We start from the raw sequence: 18066 nt of genomic DNA, 5'->3' as shown, positions 1-18066 counted from the left end.
AGAGGTGGGCGTGTTTTATGTAAATAAAGCATAACCCCACGTAAATTAAGTTTTTAACGAACGGTGCATGCGCCGTCTGTGGACGTATCCCAGTGCGCATGCTCCAAATTACACTGCAAAGACTTATTGGTTTCGACGTGAATGTAAATTACACCCAGCCCCATTCTTGGACGACTTACGCAAACTACGTAAAAATTTCAAAATTTGACGCGGTTCCGACGTCCATACTTAACATTGGCTGCGCCATCTTTTTGGTGGAATATCTTTAGGCCTGACAACGCCTTACGTAAACGGCGTATCTTTACTGCGACGGGCAAGCGTACGTTCGTGAATAGGCGTATCTCGCTGATTTACGCATTCTAGGCGTAAATCAGCGTACACGCTACTAGCCGCTGGCGTAAATAGACAGCTAAGATACGACGGCGCTGGCGGTCGTATCTTATCTAGATTTAAGTGTATCTTAATTTGAGAATACACTTAAATATACGACGGTGCAGATACATTACAATGGCGTAACTCTACCTGAATCTGGCTAATAGTCTCCAAACTGCAGCCCGGGGGCCCTTTTATCTGGCCCTTGGGGCACTATGTTTCTCCTACTGACACCAACAATGGGGCCCAATGACATCAACGATGGGTCACAATTCTTACCAATGACACAAATGATGGGACACAATTTCTCACAATGACACCAAGGATGGGACACAATTCCTTATAATGACACCAAAGATAGGGGACAATTCCTCACAAGGACACCAACAATGGGGCATAGTTTTTCTCAATGACACCAACAAAGGGAACCGGGGCACAATTACTCCCACTTAAACAAACAATGGGGCGATAATTTATCCCACTGATGTCAGGACCTTTTTCGTCTCCCACTGACCACTGTCCGGCCCTCGTATACCTTGAAGGACAGTAAACTGGCCCTTTGCTTATAAAGTTTGGGACCCCTGATTTAGAGGAACAGGAAAATAAGACAAGGGCTGCCTGTTCAGGCCACTAATCTTCTATAAATGTTGATACCATTATCAGATCCAAAGTTCGGACACTTGAGCCAGACTTCCAAATTATGTGGGTGATGATCAATGTGGCCTTAAAAAAAAATCTCATATACACAAGGAGATCTGGTCATGTAAATGGATTTTCAATTCTGCCTGTTGACCATACCTCCCAACATTTTGAGATCGGAATGAGGGACATCTACTAGCAAGCGTATGTAGGCATAGGTCACGCCCCCTGTCACACCCCCTTAAAGGAGAATACACCCCCCAAAAAAAGGTTTTATTAAATCCACAAGGGCTTTTTTTTACCACTACCATTTCTTTATATTGGCTTTTAAAATGTATAAATGCAACAATTTAGAATTTCGATGAAAGGTTTAGCACTGGGAAACACTTTTTGAAAAATATATATATATTTTTTTTCCATACAACTATATAGATCAGACCAAAATGAGGAACAAATGAGGAGGACAGAGGGACATTTCTCGAAATGGGGATCAGTTAGGAGCTAAAGGACTTTGCTTCACCCAACACAAGGAAAGGTTTTTGGTGGGTTAGGTTGTTTAGATCTTACTTGTTTGGCAAATGGCCTTTAGGCCTTGTACACACGACCAGACATGTCCGATGAAAACGGTCCGCGGACCGTTTTCATCGGACATGTCTGCTGGGAGGTTTTGGTCTAATGTGTGTACACACCATCAGACCAAAATCCCTGCGGACAGAGAATGCGGTGACGTATACGACACCGACGTTCTCTGACACGGAAGTTCAATGCTTCCACGCAATGCGTCGAATCAATTCGACGCATGTGCGGGATTTCGGGCCGCTGGTTATACGTCATAACCAGTGAACATGTCCGATGAGTCATACTAACCATCGGACATGTCCGACGGACAGCTTTCCAGCGGACAAGTTTCTTAGCATGCTAAGAAACTTTTGTCCGCTGGAAACCTGTCCGCTCGGCCGGAAAAATGTCCGCTAGGCCCTACACACAGTCGGACATGTCCGCGGAAACTGGTCCGCGGACCAGTTTCAGCGGACATGTCCGGTCGTGTGTACAAGGCCTTAGACAACAATAAGCAAAGGGATCTATGATTAGATGATTAACAGGCAGCAGAGAGGTAATATTGCTGTGAAGCAGGTTAACATGTTGCTTATTAAACAATTGCCAGAAAAAGGCGATACCTATACCTTTTAAGAATTCCTTTTGGTCTATGCCAAAATTATTTAATTATTAACAAAGCAAGAGTAGGTCCCCATGTGGAAAAACAGAGAAGGTAATGGAGGTGCAGTCAAGTTCCAACAAATAGTTTTCTAAGGCAGGTTACAAATTCAATTGCATAATTTGACTGGGTACTATGACCAACAGTAAAGATTGCCCTGAATGGCACAACCCTGAGCGAAGGGGCACATGACAGAGTAGGCTGAACTAAGACGTGTAGGGTCTGGTAAAGGATAGAAGTGGCATCACAAAAGGGGTGGACCAAATCTGGAACAAAAGACAATTGGCTTTGAAGAAACAAGAAAAACTTTAAGGATAAAAAGACAATAAGCACTTCACAAAGGTAGCAAAATATGGATCCTATCATAAACACATCCCAGTACAGATACCATGAAGATGGATGGTAGATTATTCCATTCCAGGAAACAGCCTCACCGCCGCTGGTCAGAAAGAAGGCTCAGAACCAGGAAGCCAGGGATCTTGGTGGAATGCAGCCTGGACCAGAAGTGATGTCAGATGTTGCTGAAGAGGCGTGGCTATGTATTTTGGAGCCACCCTGGCTCGTTTCTCATACCTAGGCTTGCCTTCCAGCAACATCTGACATCACTTCTGGTCCAGGCCCATACCCCACAGCAGTGGCGGCTGGTGCTCAAAATATTTGGGGGGCGCAAACGAAAAAAAAAAAAATTGCAGCCTCACTGTGCCCATCACATGCAGCCACTGTGCCATCAAACGCAGCCACTGTGCCATGCCACCAAATGCAGCCACTGTGCCATCAATTGTCACCACTGTGCCATGCCATCAAACAGCAACTGTGCCATCAATTGTCACCACTGTGCCATGCCATCAAACGCAGCCACTGTGCCATGCCATCAAACGCAGCCACTGTGCCATCAATTGTCACCACTGTGCCATGCCATCAAACGCAACCACTGTGCCATCAATTGTCACCACTGTGCCATGCCATCAAACGCAGCCACTGTGCCATCAATTGTCACCACTGTGCCATGCAACACAGCAACTGTGCCATCAATTGTCACCACTGTGCCATGCCATCAAACGCAGCCACTGTGCCATCAATTGTCACCACTGTGCCATACCATCAAACGCAGTCACTGTGCCATCAATTGTCACCACTGTGCCATGCCATCAAACGAGCCACTGTGCCCCTCAACTGTTGCCACTGTGCCCATTGTCACCACTGTGCCCCATGATGCCACTGTGCCCATTGTCACCTCTGTGCCCTTTGTCACCACTGTGCCCCATGATGCCACTGTGCCAATTGTCACCTCTGTGCCCTTTGTCACCACTGTGCCCCATGATGTCACTGTGCCCCTTTCCCTGTAAAAAGCACTTACCTGAGGATTCCATGTGCTCCCTCGATGTCTTCTGCCGCTGTGGTGAAGCTTCAGCCAATCAGGTTCCTGATAACCAGAATCCGGGAACCTGATTGGCTGAAACGGCCGTTTGTCTTATACAATGAGCGCAGATTGCCTGCGCTCAGAGTATAGACAGCTGAGAGCCGGAGAAAAGCCTATCAGAGCCGCTGGCTTTGATAGGCAGTTCCCCTCAGCCAACCAGCTGCCGCTATTCGGGTAACCGGCGTCCCGCATCCGGTTATCTGAATAGACCAGGCAGCGCTGGCAACCAACAATAACATACATTTGTGCATTTATGCACGAATGTGTGTTATTTGTTTGCGAGAGGGTTTGGCGCTGCAGTGCCCTCTATAGACGGCCGCCAGAACTGCGGCTAAAATGTCAAAATGACATTTTAGCCGAATAAAAGTTCTTAAAGGGCCTGTTTTTTTTTTTTGTTTTTTTTTGTGACTGTGGGAGGGGGGGGCGGCGCCCGTGCGTCCCTATGGACGGGCCGCCACTGCCCCACAGAGATACCTGGCTTCCTGGTTCCGGATTCTGAGGCCTCGTACACACGACCGAGTTTCTCTGCAAAAACCAGCAAGAAACTTGCTGGGAGATATTTTTTTGCAGAGGAAACCGGTCGTGTGTACATTTTCATCTAGAAAACTGTCGAGAAACTCGACGAGCCAAAAAGAAAGCATGTTCTCTATTTCCTTGATGGGAATGGAGAAAATTGGCTTGTTGAGTTTCTTGACGGCTTCACAAGGAACTCGACGAGCAAAACGATGTGTTTCGCCCGTCGAGTTTCTCGGTCGTGTGTACGAGGCCTGAGACTTTTTATGGTTACTTCCATTGGGCCAGCGGCGGTGAAGCTGTTTCCTGGAATGGAGTGATCTGCCATCCATCCACATGTGATCTGTACTGGGATGTGTGGGTTTCTTATTGTCTTTTTATGATTAAAGTCTTTCTAATGCTACACTTATGCCTCGTACACATGGTCGGACTTTGCGAGGAAAAAAGTCAGACAGGCTTTTTTTTACTCGGAAAGTCCAGCCGTGTGTAGCCTCCATCTGACTTTTTTTCTCGGAAGTCCGACGGACCTTAGATAGAGAACCTGCTCTCTATCTTTCTGACTGACTCACAGCGGACTTTTGCATGGTCAAAAGTCCGACCATGTGTACAAGGCATTAGGCACTCTGATGTTCCTTTTCAAGAATAAACATTATGGCCCGGATTCACGTAGACCGGCGTAGCGCATCTCATATGCGCTACGCCGACGTAAATCAGTGAGGCTAGAACAGTATTCACAAAGCACTCGCTCCCAAACTTGCACCAGTGTAACGTAAATTGGCCGGCGTAAGCCCGCCTAATTCTAAGTAGGAAGGTAGTGGGCGTGTTCTATTAAAATGAAGCATGACCCCATGTAAATGAAGGGCCGAACGAACGGCGCATGCGCGCGCATGCTCAGAATCACGTCGCATATACTCCCTAAGATACGACGACTCAATGCCTACGACGTGAACGTAACCTACGCCCAGCCCCATTCACGTACGACTTGCGTAAACAACGTAAAATACGACGGCTGTTCTGACGTCCAGACCTTTGCATGGGCTGCGCCTCCTATATAGTGGTTTAACTTTACGCCGGACGTACGCCTTACGTAAACGGCGTAGATTACAGCGACGGGCGCAAGTACATTCTTGAATCGGCGTATCTCAGTCATTTGCATATTTAACGCGTAAATCAATGGAAGCGCCCCTTGCGGCCAGCGTAAATATGCGCCCAAGATATGACGGCGTAGGAGACTTACGTCGGTCGGATGGAGCCAAAATTCAGGCGTATCTTATTTCAAGCATCAGGCGCATAGATACGCCGCGTAAGTTTACTGATGCGCCGTCGTATCAGACGATAAGTCGGCGTAAGTCTTTCTGAATCCGGCTATATGACTTTGGTAAGCATGGCAGAAAGTGCATTAAAAATGTGAAAAGACTACTAGAGAAACAAAGTAATCCATTTGATAACATTTTGCTGTGCGAATGTCTCTGCATTCACACAGTTGTAGCAAATAATCCCTGTAATGTGTGACATTTGTGTATTTCCTTTGATTTGAGGACAGCTCTAACTAGTGGCCATAATGCGGTATTTTCCTAAAATACCTCAATCAGGAAAATACCTCATTATGGCCACTAGATAGAGCTGACGATCATTAAAATTTAAAATTTTAGGCAAATTATGGGGATAATTTGCAATGCTGAGACATTCGCACAGTGATTTGTTTTCATAAACAGACCCCAAAGTGTTAGATAGAGACACAGGCTGTGCCAAAAATACGTAAGAAAACTGTGGTCAAAGAAAAGCTATATAATGAATGTCCTACAGAAAGGATGTGTAATGTTTAGTGCCCTAATTAGTATGTTTTGCTGCTTGATCAAAGAAAATAACAAAAGCTAGTTATACGGTACCTTCACAGTCAAAAGGGTAAGATTGGCGTATTGCTTTACAAATCCTGCAATCTGTGAATGGCCCTCTTCATCATACCGCCATGCATTGTAGGGTACCTGCAACTATAAAGAATGCATTCCAGTGAACAAAATAGGATATAATATGATGAAAATATTACTTGATAGCAGAGGGCAATTTTATATCTATTCTTTGATACCAGTAAGACCCTTTTGTAAAATATCAAGTTATTCAATGCCTCATATAAAAGCCAGAGGCCATATATCACAGAGTTCCAAGGTGAGCTAGATATGAAAAGATGGCAAATCCTTTCTTGTGTGATCCAGAGATCCAGTTTAAAAGTTTTCTACGTCTCAACACCAACCAAATGCTCTAAACATAACCCTAACATTTGTCCTTAACCACTTCAGCCCCGGACCATTTGGCCACTTTTTGCGATTCAGCACTGCGTCGCTTTAACTGACAATTACGCGGTCGTGCGACGCAAAATTTACGTCCTTTTTTCCCCACAAGTAGAGCTTTCTTTTGGTGGTATTTGATCACCTCTGCAGTTTTATTTTTTTGCGCTATAAACAAAGATAGAGCGACAATTTTGAAAAAAAACAATATTTTTTACTTTTTGCTATAATAAATAGCCCCAAAAAATATATAAAAAAACATTTATTTTTCCTCAGTTTAGGCCGATACGCATTCTACATATTTTTGGTAAAAAACAAAACAAAATAAGTTTTTATCGATTGGTTTGCGCAAAATTTATAGCGTTTACAAAATAGGGGATAGTTTTATGGCATTTTAATTAATATTTTTTTTTTACTACTAATGGTGGCGATCAGCGATTTTTTCGACATTATAGCGGACACATCGGACAATTTTGACAAATTTTTGGGACCATTGTCATTTTCACAGCGAAAAGTGCTATAAAAATGCACTGTTACTGTGAAAATGACAATGTCAGTGAAGGCGTTAACCACTAGGGGGCGCTGTAGGGGTTACGTGTGACCTCTCGTGTGTTTCTAACTGTAGGGGGCGGGGCTGGACACGTGATGTCAGTGATCGTCGTTCCCTATATCAGGGAACAGACGATCGACCCACGGCTGGGCTCTTAAAGGGGACGTATATATATGTCCATGTGCCCAGCCGTGCCATTCTGCCGACGTATATCGTCGTGCGGCGGTCCTTAAGTGGTTAAAAAAAAGATTTTCTTTCTCAGTTTAGGCCGATATGTATTCTTCTACATATTTTTGGTAAAAAAAACAATCGCAATAAGCGTATATTGATTGGTTTGTGCAAAAGTTGTAGTGTCTATAAAATAGGGGATAGTTTTCTGGCACTTTCATTAATGTTTGTTTTTTTACTAGTAGTGGCGGCGATCAGCGATTTTTATCATGACTGTGACATTATGGCGGACACTTTTGACTCTATTTTGGGACCATTCACATTTATACAGCGATCAGTGCTATAAAAATGCACTGATTACTGTATAAATGTGACTGGGGGCGAGGAAGGGGTTAAGTGTGTCCTAGGGAGTGATTCTAACTGTTAGGGGGCGTGTCTTACTGTGACACGTCATTGATCGCTGCGCCCGAGGCAGAACGGGGAGATGCCTTGTTTACACTGGCCTCTCCCCGTTCTGCAGCTCTGTGACCCAATCGCGGGACATTAAGTCCGCGGGTCCCGCGAGCACGGTCACGGAGCTCATGGCAGGGGCGTGCTCGGCGTGAAATTCAAAGTGACGTATATATACGTCACTATGCGCAGCCATGCCATTCTGCCGACGTCTATTCTCGTGACATGGTCGTCAAGCGGTAAAGTAAACCTATCATAAGAGGACCATGGAAGCAGCTACTAATTATGCACAATGCAATTGCTAGTTTTCTCCAAATTCCTCATATGTATAGTCAGGGCTTTTTTTCTCAGTGAATGGGTGCAGGTACTCCCTCCTTCCGAGTTACCCCTTGTCTTCAGCTGCTACCCACTTCTGAGCACTGTTCTTTGGTTCCACCCCGTACCCACAGCCCAATACCCCAATCGGTGATCGGGCTAAAAGTGGGAAGATGCACAGGCGCATCCTCCCAGAATGATGCTTGTCCCGCTCAGCCACATATATGCAGTGGCCGGGTCGGAAATGGTTTAAACATATTCAATGCCAAATTCTCTGCAAAAGCACACATGAACTAACCTGTAAGGCAGGCATGTCCAAAGTCCGGCCCATGGGCCAATTGCTCCCCCCGTTACGGTTTAATGTGGCTCCCCTTGGTAATTTGGATATATATATATCTTTTGTGGCCCCCAAGGGCCACAAAAGATATATACTGTATTTACCGGGGCTGCCTCAGAGGGAACAGGTTGGGGGACGAGTGCCGTCAGATTACCTACAGGAGAATCTCCTGTTTACTCGGCGGCATCTGGAATAGGAAGTCCCGTCTCCTGGACTGCCATTGGACGACTCTTCTGTCTATCATAGGAGGCGGAACATTGTATTAAAGAGGCTGCTGTGTAAACAGGAGATTCTGCTCTATGTAATCTGTTGGCGCTCGTCCCGCCTGCCCCCCCGTCCCCTCCGAGGCTGAAGATGGGCATCGATCAGGCTGCATTCATGGCAATGGTGAGGCTGCATTCGTGGCCATAGAGAGGCTGCAGATGGGCACTGACCCTTATTTTACTTCACAGTTCTTTATTTAAAAAAAAAAAAAATCCTGAAACTTTCCTCTTAAAGTGAAGGTGCGTGTTTTACGCCAATAAATACGGTATATCCAAATAACACACCCGATCTCATTCTTAGTCCTGAGCGGCGCTCAGGGATTCGTTGGGGCCACAAAAGAAATATATATATATATATATATCTCCAAATAACATGCCCAACCTCATCTCTTCACCACACACAGCCACAAAGGCGGGAGAATTCTTGTTGGGCAGTGTGTATTGGTTGCTCAGGGGAACACACTTAGACCGACTTTTTATGGTTCAAAGAATATCAGGCAAAATGGTTCGGCCCTCGCGCATGTTCACTTCATCAAATCTGGCCCTCTTTAAAAAAAAGTTTGGACACCCCTGCTGTAAGGAAAACAGCTTTATACATACCTGTCTGCCATGCTCCCAGGTATGTTGAGTGGCATGCCCCTCTGTCCGCTGTGTCCCTGACAACCCTTTAGGTCATTACTGAGTCATGCAGTGAGTAGGGTTCAGCAGAAAGAACCAGACAGAGGGGACAAGCTATTTGACCAACCCAAAGACTTGAATAGGATCAGCGTCAGAACGCTCCGCTACAGCGTTAAGTTTAGTAAACAGAGTTATGGACAGGTATGTAAAGTGCAGTTTTCCTTACAGGTCAATTCTTTTGTGATTTTATAGACCCAATTTCTGGGTCACGTTAATCTACTAGAATCTTTTTTTTTTTAGTGTTGTCCATGTCCCTGTTGAGGTATTTTCCCTCATTTCCTGTTCTGTCTGAAACTTGCCAAATAAACAAGAAATAGGGAGAATTTCTTCACTTCCTGTTCGGCCTAGACCGGGTATAGAGACAGGAAGTGAGGATAAAGCTTCCAAATAGGGCTATAGAAAGCAATGAAAAGTTTTCAGGAGTTCTAATTGTTCTATACTATATTACTCTAACATAATTGTTTAGGCTGTGGGTGAGCTTTAATACTAAACAGTAGACACAAATGTACACTTACCTCTCGTTCAAGGGAATGCACAAACCATTCAATACCTAGAAAGTTGCATGCCATGTCTGAATCTCCACTGTATACAAAAATACGGTAGCCCTACAGAGAAGGAAAATCCATCAATTTAGCTAACAATACAAACACCTGCAGGCTTATATGTTAACAGCACAGGTCGTATATATGTGGGCGTGGCAGTGGGCTTTAATGATGTACTGACACATATATGCATATAGCCGGCGTGCGTCACTGTTTTGTGCTGGAAGCATTCTCACTCGGCACCCCCAGCATTGTGACTGAGCTGTCACTGATAGCTCCTCGCCACTGTTTACGATTGGGATGCAGTGGGACAGGCTCCTGATCATGTGACTACTGTGACAGCCAATCACGGTGATTGCATGACTGGGAGCCTGCCTACTGGCCTCTTGGTTTAACCACTTCCCGCCCAAGGACGTCATATGACGTCCTGGACTTTCAGTGTAAGGTGACCAGATTTTTTTAATGAAATCCGGGGACATATTTTTTCTTTACTAGTAATGGCGGCAATCAGCGACTCTCTGCCCGTCGCCGCCCACCTCACAGCCTCTCAAGTCTCACTCTTCGGCCCCCGGCTACTACTGGATGGGGAGCGGAGGAAGATCACTCTGCCAGGGAAGGTAAGGAGATAGGCAGGTGGCTGGCCAGGATTTGAGCCAAGGCAGAAGAACATGCGAGCGAAGCTGAATGGGCATGCACCCGAAACTGAAGAAATATTCCCTTCGCTCCGACCAGCACATGATCATCAGAAAGGGGCACAGATAATGGGAAAAATACAACCCCCCTATGCTAGTAGGCACGGCAGAGCGGGGGTGTGTAATTCTAATTTTTGTATTTTAATTCTGCACTGACTGGCCCAGATTCAGGTAGATCCGTGCAATATTTGCGTGGGCAAAGGGCAACGATGTTTGCTCTGCGCCCACGCAAATATTTCGATTTGCCCGCGATTCACGGAGCAGTAGCTAATTAGCCCTGCGTAAGGGCGCCTAATGTAAATGATCCCGCCGGGGGCGGGAATCATTTAAATTAGGCGCGCTCCCGCGCCGAGCGAACAGCGCATGCTCCGTCGGGAAACTTTCCAGACGTGCATTGCGGCAAATGACGTCGCAAGGACGTCATTTGCTTCTAAGTGAACGTGAATGGCGTCCAGCGCCATTCACGAATCACTTACGTAAACGACGTGAAATTTAAATTTCACGAGCGGGAAGGGCGGCTATACTTTAGCATTGGCTGCCCCTGCTATAGCAGGAGCAACCTTGCGCTAAAGTCGCCGTACGGAAACTCCGTACCTTGCGTGCGCAGGGCCCGCGCAACTTTTGTGAATCGGTGGTAGTATGCAATTTGCATACTATACGCCGATCACAATGGCCGCCCCCCCTAGCGGACAATGCAAGAATGCAGCCTGAGATATGAAGGCATAAGGAGGCTTATGTCTGTCATATCCTAGGCTGCAGTCCGCGTAGCGATGTTCCTGAATCAGGGGCATTCGCTACGCGGGAGCAAAACAGCTATGGTTGCGCGGGCGCAATAGCTTCTTGAATCTGGGCCACTGTCTTTAAAAATTGCCCCTGCCCCCTATTAAATCCAATCCGGGGACAAAACCAGGGACAGACTTGGTCCGGGGACAGTGTCCTCAATCAGGGGACTGTCCCCTGAAACTGGGGATGTCTGGTCACCCTATTTCAGTGGGGATATCTGAATGATGCCTGCAGCTACAGGCATCATTCAGATATCCTTCTCTTCAGCCGGCGAATCCCTGCACCATAAGAGCAATCATCCGGTGCTTCTCCGGGCTCTCCTTTGCCATCGGAGACCCGGAGAAACGATCCGCCGGCGTCCGATGGAAACCATAGAATAGACAGGTGACCAGATGGTCACCAGTCATCTCTATGATTGTTGGAGGCCCAGGCGCGATGTTATGACGTCACGCCCGGGTCCTGGAATGTAAACACAGCCGCAATCGCGGCTGAAAGCATTAGATCGGTGAATTTTTTTTCACGATCTAATGCTTTCCAGCCTGGAGGAGAGATGTGAGGTCTTATTGACCCTGCATATCTCCATAAAGAGTACCTGTCACAAACATTCCTATTACAAGGGATGTTTACATTCCTTGTAATAGGAATAAAAGTGATAAAAAAAAAAAAAAATGACAAAAAAAGTGTGAAAATAAAAGAAATCAAGTAAAATAAAAAATAAAATAATTAAAAAAAATTTTTTAAACGCCCCTATCCCCGGTAGCTCGCGTTTAGAAGCGAACACACACGTAAGTCCCGCCCACATATGTAAACGCCGTTCAAACCACACATGTGAGGTATCGCCGCGTGCGTTAGAGCGCCAGCAACAATTCTAGCACTAGACCTACTCTGTAACTCTAAATTTGTAACTTGTAAAAAAAAAAATAAGCGACGCCTATGGAGATTTTTAAGTACTGACGTTTGGCGCCATTCCATGAGTGTGCGCAATTTTAAAGCGTGACATGTTAGGTATCTATTTACTCGGCGTAACTTCATCTTTCACATTATACAAAAAGATTGGGCTAACTTTACTGTTTTGTTATTTTTTAATTCACAAAACTGTTTTTTTCCCCAAAAAAAGGCGTTTGAAAAATGATTGCGCAAATACTGTGCGAGATAAAAAGTTGCAATGGCCGGGATTTTATTCCCTAGGGTGTTTGGGTGTTCTGAGTAATTTTCTAACAAAAAAATTATGATTTATGCATGTAGGAGAGAAGTGCCAAAATAGGAGGTGGTTAACTGGATGGTCTTTTTTCAACCTGACTAAGTATGTCTTGTGCTTTTTTAACCGGACTAACTGTGTAACTATGTAAAGAACCCCTTAAAGGGTCATCTGGTCTCAGAGGTAAGGGTTTAAGAAAAATAGCAGTGCAATGTTCCATAGCAAAATTCATATCCCCTCCATCTGTATGCAATAAAGGGATACCTGATTGGTCACTATGGTCTACTATGTGCCATTAATACTCCTTATCAGTAGCATAACTACCTGTACAGATGGCTGCTATAGGGTCAGGGGCATGTGGGCCAGATCAGAGCTATGTTTATTACGAGAAAATAAAAAGAAAACAGAGTAAGGGGCTTGTTCAGATGTTCGGAGGCCCCTGTCATCCCTCTGAAATGCGATCCGTCGTGGTTCGATTTTAAGGAGTATGTTTTTTTTTTTTTTAGAATCAGACTGACCGAGGATAATGCAGCATCGATCTGATGTTGCATCTGTCCCCAGCTGGCCCTAAGACTGAGCAATCAAACACTGCCGATCACTTGGTTCTCACAGCTCCCTGAGCAGAGAACTAGTGACTGTCAGTCACTGCTGCCTGCTCTGCCCCCCCCATCCTTGCTCATTGGAATGCTGTGCTGTAAAGGGGGTGGGAGCGGCAAGCTCAGACTCTCGGAGGCTCGCTGAGAGGTTGAGCCAGGTGCCAGTCCAGGCATGTGGGTGGATCCCGACCATATAATCGCAATCTTTCCCAAGCCTGGACCGACTCTGTGACGTCAGCCTGCTGTCAGCCTGCTGTCTGCTGAAAACGGCTCACAGACGTGCAGAACGAACTGCACTCCTATGATCCACAGGCAGTGCCGATCCTGACCTCCCTGGGGCCCTAAGCAAAATGACATGGCACATTAAAAATGAGAAGCGGGGGTCGCTGACAACAGTGACATGTCACATTAAAGAAAGTTGAGAAGCAGGGGGAGGGGGTGTTCTGCTGTCGGAAATGACATCTTACATTAAATTGAGAAGCGGGGGGTGCTGACTTCTTACCTCTTCTCCCATGCAGCCAGCGAGTTGAGAGGCGGGGTGAGGGGGCGAAAATGACTTCTCACCAGGCGGGGCCTCTAGTAATTTGGGGTGCCCTTCGCAGCTTTGCGGGGCCCTAAGCGGCTTGCATAGTGAGCCTATAGGGCGGATCGGCCCTGTCCATAGGAGAAGTACAGCCAAATGGGTGGTTGACAAATGGCTGGTTGGCAATATGTTGCCTCCTCACAACCTGTTTTACCCCCCAAAAGGCCGAACCACCACAATGTAACTGCGTGCATTGCTTTAACTTGATTGAGTTGTGCTTAGTTGTGTTACTGCCTGCAACAGTAGGATTCAATTATGCTACAGCTGCAAACCAAGGCATTGTGGTTGCAACAGTACAGCCCTGAGCGACTGCATGTCATTGTTTGGGTGGGTAGTAAAACCACAGCTCAACTGCCTGCTTTTACCACCTTCTGTCCACCCGCCCTCCATGCACTGGCCTGGGAATAAGAAGGGCAGACTACTTTTTAGCAGATTTTGCATCTTTACAATATGAACTAAAGGTAATTCTCCCCAGTGGGACACAGATGGCGAAAAATAAATAAAAAATGGACAGAGGTTTTAACAAATCTTTAGTTTTGGTTTTGGATATGCTTGAGTTGTCCTAGCAACAACACACAGGGGTTGATTTACTAAAGGCAAAAAGACTGGCAATTTTCCAAGTAAAGTTAGTCCAGAGCTTAGTAAATGAGGGGAAGCTCTGCTGACTCCAATCATCCAATCACGTGCAAGCAAAAATTCTCTTTTTTTTTCCCCAGCATGTCATTGGGTATTCTTTGAAAAGTGAAGCTTCACCTCATTTACAAAGCTCTGGAGCAACTGTACTTTAGTGAATCAACACCATAATTTCAGAATGCTCTTTCTGCCATTATAGGTATGCCAGGAATAGTTCAGTTATTTCACAGAAAGGATCTGTAAAGGCCACAGAGGTAAATTCCCTGCCCCTTCCCAGAAACAGAGTTGGTGTGACATATTATAAATACAGGACCGTCTTTCCATGCTTTGGGCAAGCTTGGGAAGCAGAATGTAACCCTCAGGAGATAGGAGCATTATTTGATACATTAACCACTTAAGCCCCGGACCTTTAGGCAGCTAAATGCCCAGGCCAGGTTTTGCGATTCGGCACTGCGTCGCTTTAACAGACAATTGCGTGGTCGTGCGACGTGGCTCCCAAACAAAATTGGCGTCCTTTTCCCCACAAATAGAGCTTTCTTTTGGTGGTATTTGATCACCTCTGCGGTTTTTATTTTTTGCGCTATAAACAAAAATAGAGCGACAATTTTTAAAAAAATGCAATATTTTTTACTTTTTGCTATAATAAATATCCCCCAAAAACATATATAATTTTTTTTTTCCTCAGTTTTCTTCTACCTATTTTTGGTAAAAAAAATCGCAATAAGCGTTTATCGATTGGTTTGCGCAAAATTTATAGCGTTTACAAAATGGGGGATATTTTTATTGCATTTTTATTATTTTTTTTTTTTACTACTAATGGCGGCGATCAGCGATTTTTTTCGTGACTGCAAAATTATGGCGGACAATTCGGACAATTTTGACACATTTTTGGGACCATTGTCATTTTCACAGCAAAAAATGCATTTAAATTGCATTCTTTATTGTGAAAATGACAGTTGCAGTTTGGGAGTTAACCACAGGGGGCGCTGAACGTGTTAGGCTTCACCTAGTGTGTGTTTACAACAGTAGGGGGGTGTGGCTGTAGGTCTGATGTCATCGATTGTGTCTCCCCTATAAAGGGGATGACACGATCGATGCGCCGCCACAGTGAAGCACGGGGAAGCCATGTTTACACACGGCTCTCCCCGTTCTTCAGCTCCGGGGAGCGATCGCGACGGAGCGGCTATAAACGTATAGCTGCGCCGTCGTCCCGGATCGCTCCCTGAGGTAAGCCGCCCGCCGCACGCAGCGGGGGGGGGGGGGTCCCGATCGGACCCGCGGAAAGGCAAGGACATATATATACGCCCATCTGCCTGTCCGTGCCATTTTGCGGACGTAAATAGTTGTGCGGCGGGCGTTAAGTGGTTAATGTGAAGTATGTCTCTTGTGTGAAATTAGGTCACTGAAAGCTGAACTCCGGGACAAGCAAATATTGTCTTATTACAAGTGTAGCGCCTGGCTACTTTCATAGCAGGTGCTGCTGTAAATTTAGAGGGGGTCAGAGAGTTAGTTGACCATGTTTATTTGGCTAAATTTAAGGCCTATGTTTCAGCTCTGGCTGTACTGTGTGCCCATGCTTGCTGTCTGGGGACTCTCACCCCCCCAGACAGCGGGTGGCAGCAGTGAGGTCAGGGTCGTGTGGATGCTTCTCCTCGGCAACCAATCAGGAGGGTTGATCGCCTCGCTGTGCATGCTGGGGAGAGGTATTTAAAGGGCAGATGCCATTGGTTTGCGTCGTTGCCTTGCCGCCATCCACCTGGGTAGTCGTCGTCCCACCACCCCCGTGTCTGACCCTCCTGGCCGGGATGTGTGTGTTGCAGTGTTCCTGGCTCTGGGGCCACGTTGGTCCGGAGCATTAATCTACCTCATAGACTCAGTAGATAGTCTGCAATTTGCAAGTGGTCCTGGGAGGAAGCCGATCGATTGCGAACTTGTCTGGGGGATACCGAGCATGAGGCTGGTGTCTCAGGAGAGGCCTACTCGCTCATCGAAGGACACTTTGTTTCTGAGAGGCTGGACGATGGTCGCCTATCAGTTCCTGACATAACTAAAGCTGTTTGAGGGAGATCCAGGTGCTGAATCCAGTTGAGACGGATTTTGGACCAAAACTTTTTCCACCTTTAGGGTCTGTGGCAGAGACTTCACCCTAAAGTTTCTGAGTGACACTGTGGCTGCTAGGCTGGTGAGAGAGGCCTATCCAGTTTCCAGGAACCAGTTACACCTGAATCTGTCACCTTCCATTCCTTCTATCCCTTCACATACAAGTACTTTTTACTATTTTACCCCGTTGGGTAATAAAAGCACAGAAAAGACACCTGTCGTGTGGACATTGACTTTATTGCAGCTGTCATCCAGTACCCTAGACGGCGGCAGTGTTGCCAACCGTCCGTATTTTTACGGACAGTACTTAAAAACAGGCACTTTTTTCCCCCGTTCGTAAATGTACGTGGTTGCGGGAATGTGCCAGAAGAAATAGCCGAAATCGATTCGGCTTGGAACTGCGCATGGAGATTGGAGGCAGGGGGTGATTGGAGGCAGGGGGTGATGGTGGCTGTGGTGGCACCGCAGAGGGGGATGGAGACAGGGGGCAATGGAGGCAGGAGGTAATTGGAGGCAGGAGGTAATTGGAGGCAGGAGGTGATGGTGGCTGCGGTGGCACTGCAGAGGGCAATGGAGGCAGGGGGAGATTGGAGGCAGGGGAAGATTGGAGGCAGGGGTTGTTAGTGGCAGGGGGTTATTGGAGGCAGGGGGTGATGGTGGGACCGCAGAGGAGGATGGTGGCACTGCAGAGGGTGGGGGATGGAGACAGGTGTTGTTGGTGGCACTGCAGAGGGGGATGGAGGCAGGGGACGATGGAGTCAGGGGGTGATTGGAGGCAGGGGGCCTGGGGGAGATTGGAGGCAGAGGGAGATTGGAGGCAGGGGGAGATTGTGGCACCGCAGAGGGGGGTGAAGGCAGGGGGTGTTGGTGGCAGAGGGGGGGGGGGTGAAGGCAGGGGTTGTAGGTGGTAGATTGGCACATCAATATGTTCCATTGCCAGCAGAGGGTGTTGGTGGCAGAGGGGAATGAAGGCAGGGGGTGTTGGTGGCAGAGGGGGATGGAGGCAGGGGGTGATGTGACTAAATAATTTTCCCTTATTATATCGAAAATAAAAAAAATATGTTTTTTTACTTTAATATTTACCTTAAATCACATTGCTATTAGCCTAGCGTACTTGTTTGTAGCCTAAATACTGAAATTTGCACCTAAAAATGTAATTTAGTAACTTTTGTGAAATGGCAGTAAAAACGTGGCTGTGCCAGAAAATTTCGGGTGTCGTGCCAGTAAATTTCAATCTGGTAGGTTGGCAACACTGGGCTGGATGGTGCATCATGTGGTACTAACATTTAAGGCAGTACATGCCCAGGGATGAAGGCCCAGAACGCAAACTACTTGCGTTAAACGCCCAATGTGCATGAGGCCTAAACCTGAAATAGCTCAGAAAAGGGAACCTGTGTAACATACCATATTCTCTTGAGTACATCGCCCCACAAGGTTGGTGCGCAATGAACATTTCACATAGTATGGAGTTACCTTGTTTAGGAGTTCCAAGTACTGAGCTCGTACATTCCTCAACTCTCTGATGAAAGTCCAAAACACGTCTGCACTGTAAGAAAACAGAAACCCGGTTATTACTCTGCTGTGTGCCAGAGCCTACAGAGAATTTTCTTCTTCAGGAAGTCCTCACATACACATTCGGACTAATGTGAAAATTATTGGAATGGGGACTGAGGAAATTATCTGATCAGTACTTGACGCACTTAGGTAGGTGGGCACATACCCTAAAGGACAGA

General features: G+C 46.4%; 1 protein-coding gene across 2 annotated transcripts in view; it reads right to left on the bottom strand.

Moving 5' to 3' along the window:
- The window catches only part of LOC120918572 (lysosomal protective protein-like), a 53341-nt gene that overhangs the window by 477 nt on the left and 34798 nt on the right, over positions 1-18066 (bottom strand). The window contains exons 12-14 of one of the 2 annotated variants that reach the window (XM_040330225.1): positions 17807-17879; positions 9722-9811; positions 6050-6151 (exon numbers count right to left, since the gene is read on the bottom strand). In XM_040330225.1, the coding sequence (XP_040186159.1) occupies positions 6050-6151; positions 9722-9811; positions 17807-17879 (265 nt within the window). The remainder of the gene's footprint in view (positions 1-6049; positions 6152-9721; positions 9812-17806; positions 17880-18066) is intronic. The other variant, XM_040330227.1, reaches the window with a different exon arrangement.

This window comes from Rana temporaria, chromosome 12 (assembly GCF_905171775.1).
Source record: "Rana temporaria chromosome 12, aRanTem1.1, whole genome shotgun sequence".
Classification (NCBI taxonomy): Eukaryota; Metazoa; Chordata; class Amphibia; order Anura; family Ranidae; genus Rana; species Rana temporaria.
The sequence above is the reverse complement of the archived record's forward strand: the minus strand, read 5'-3'. Positions and strand labels throughout refer to the sequence as shown.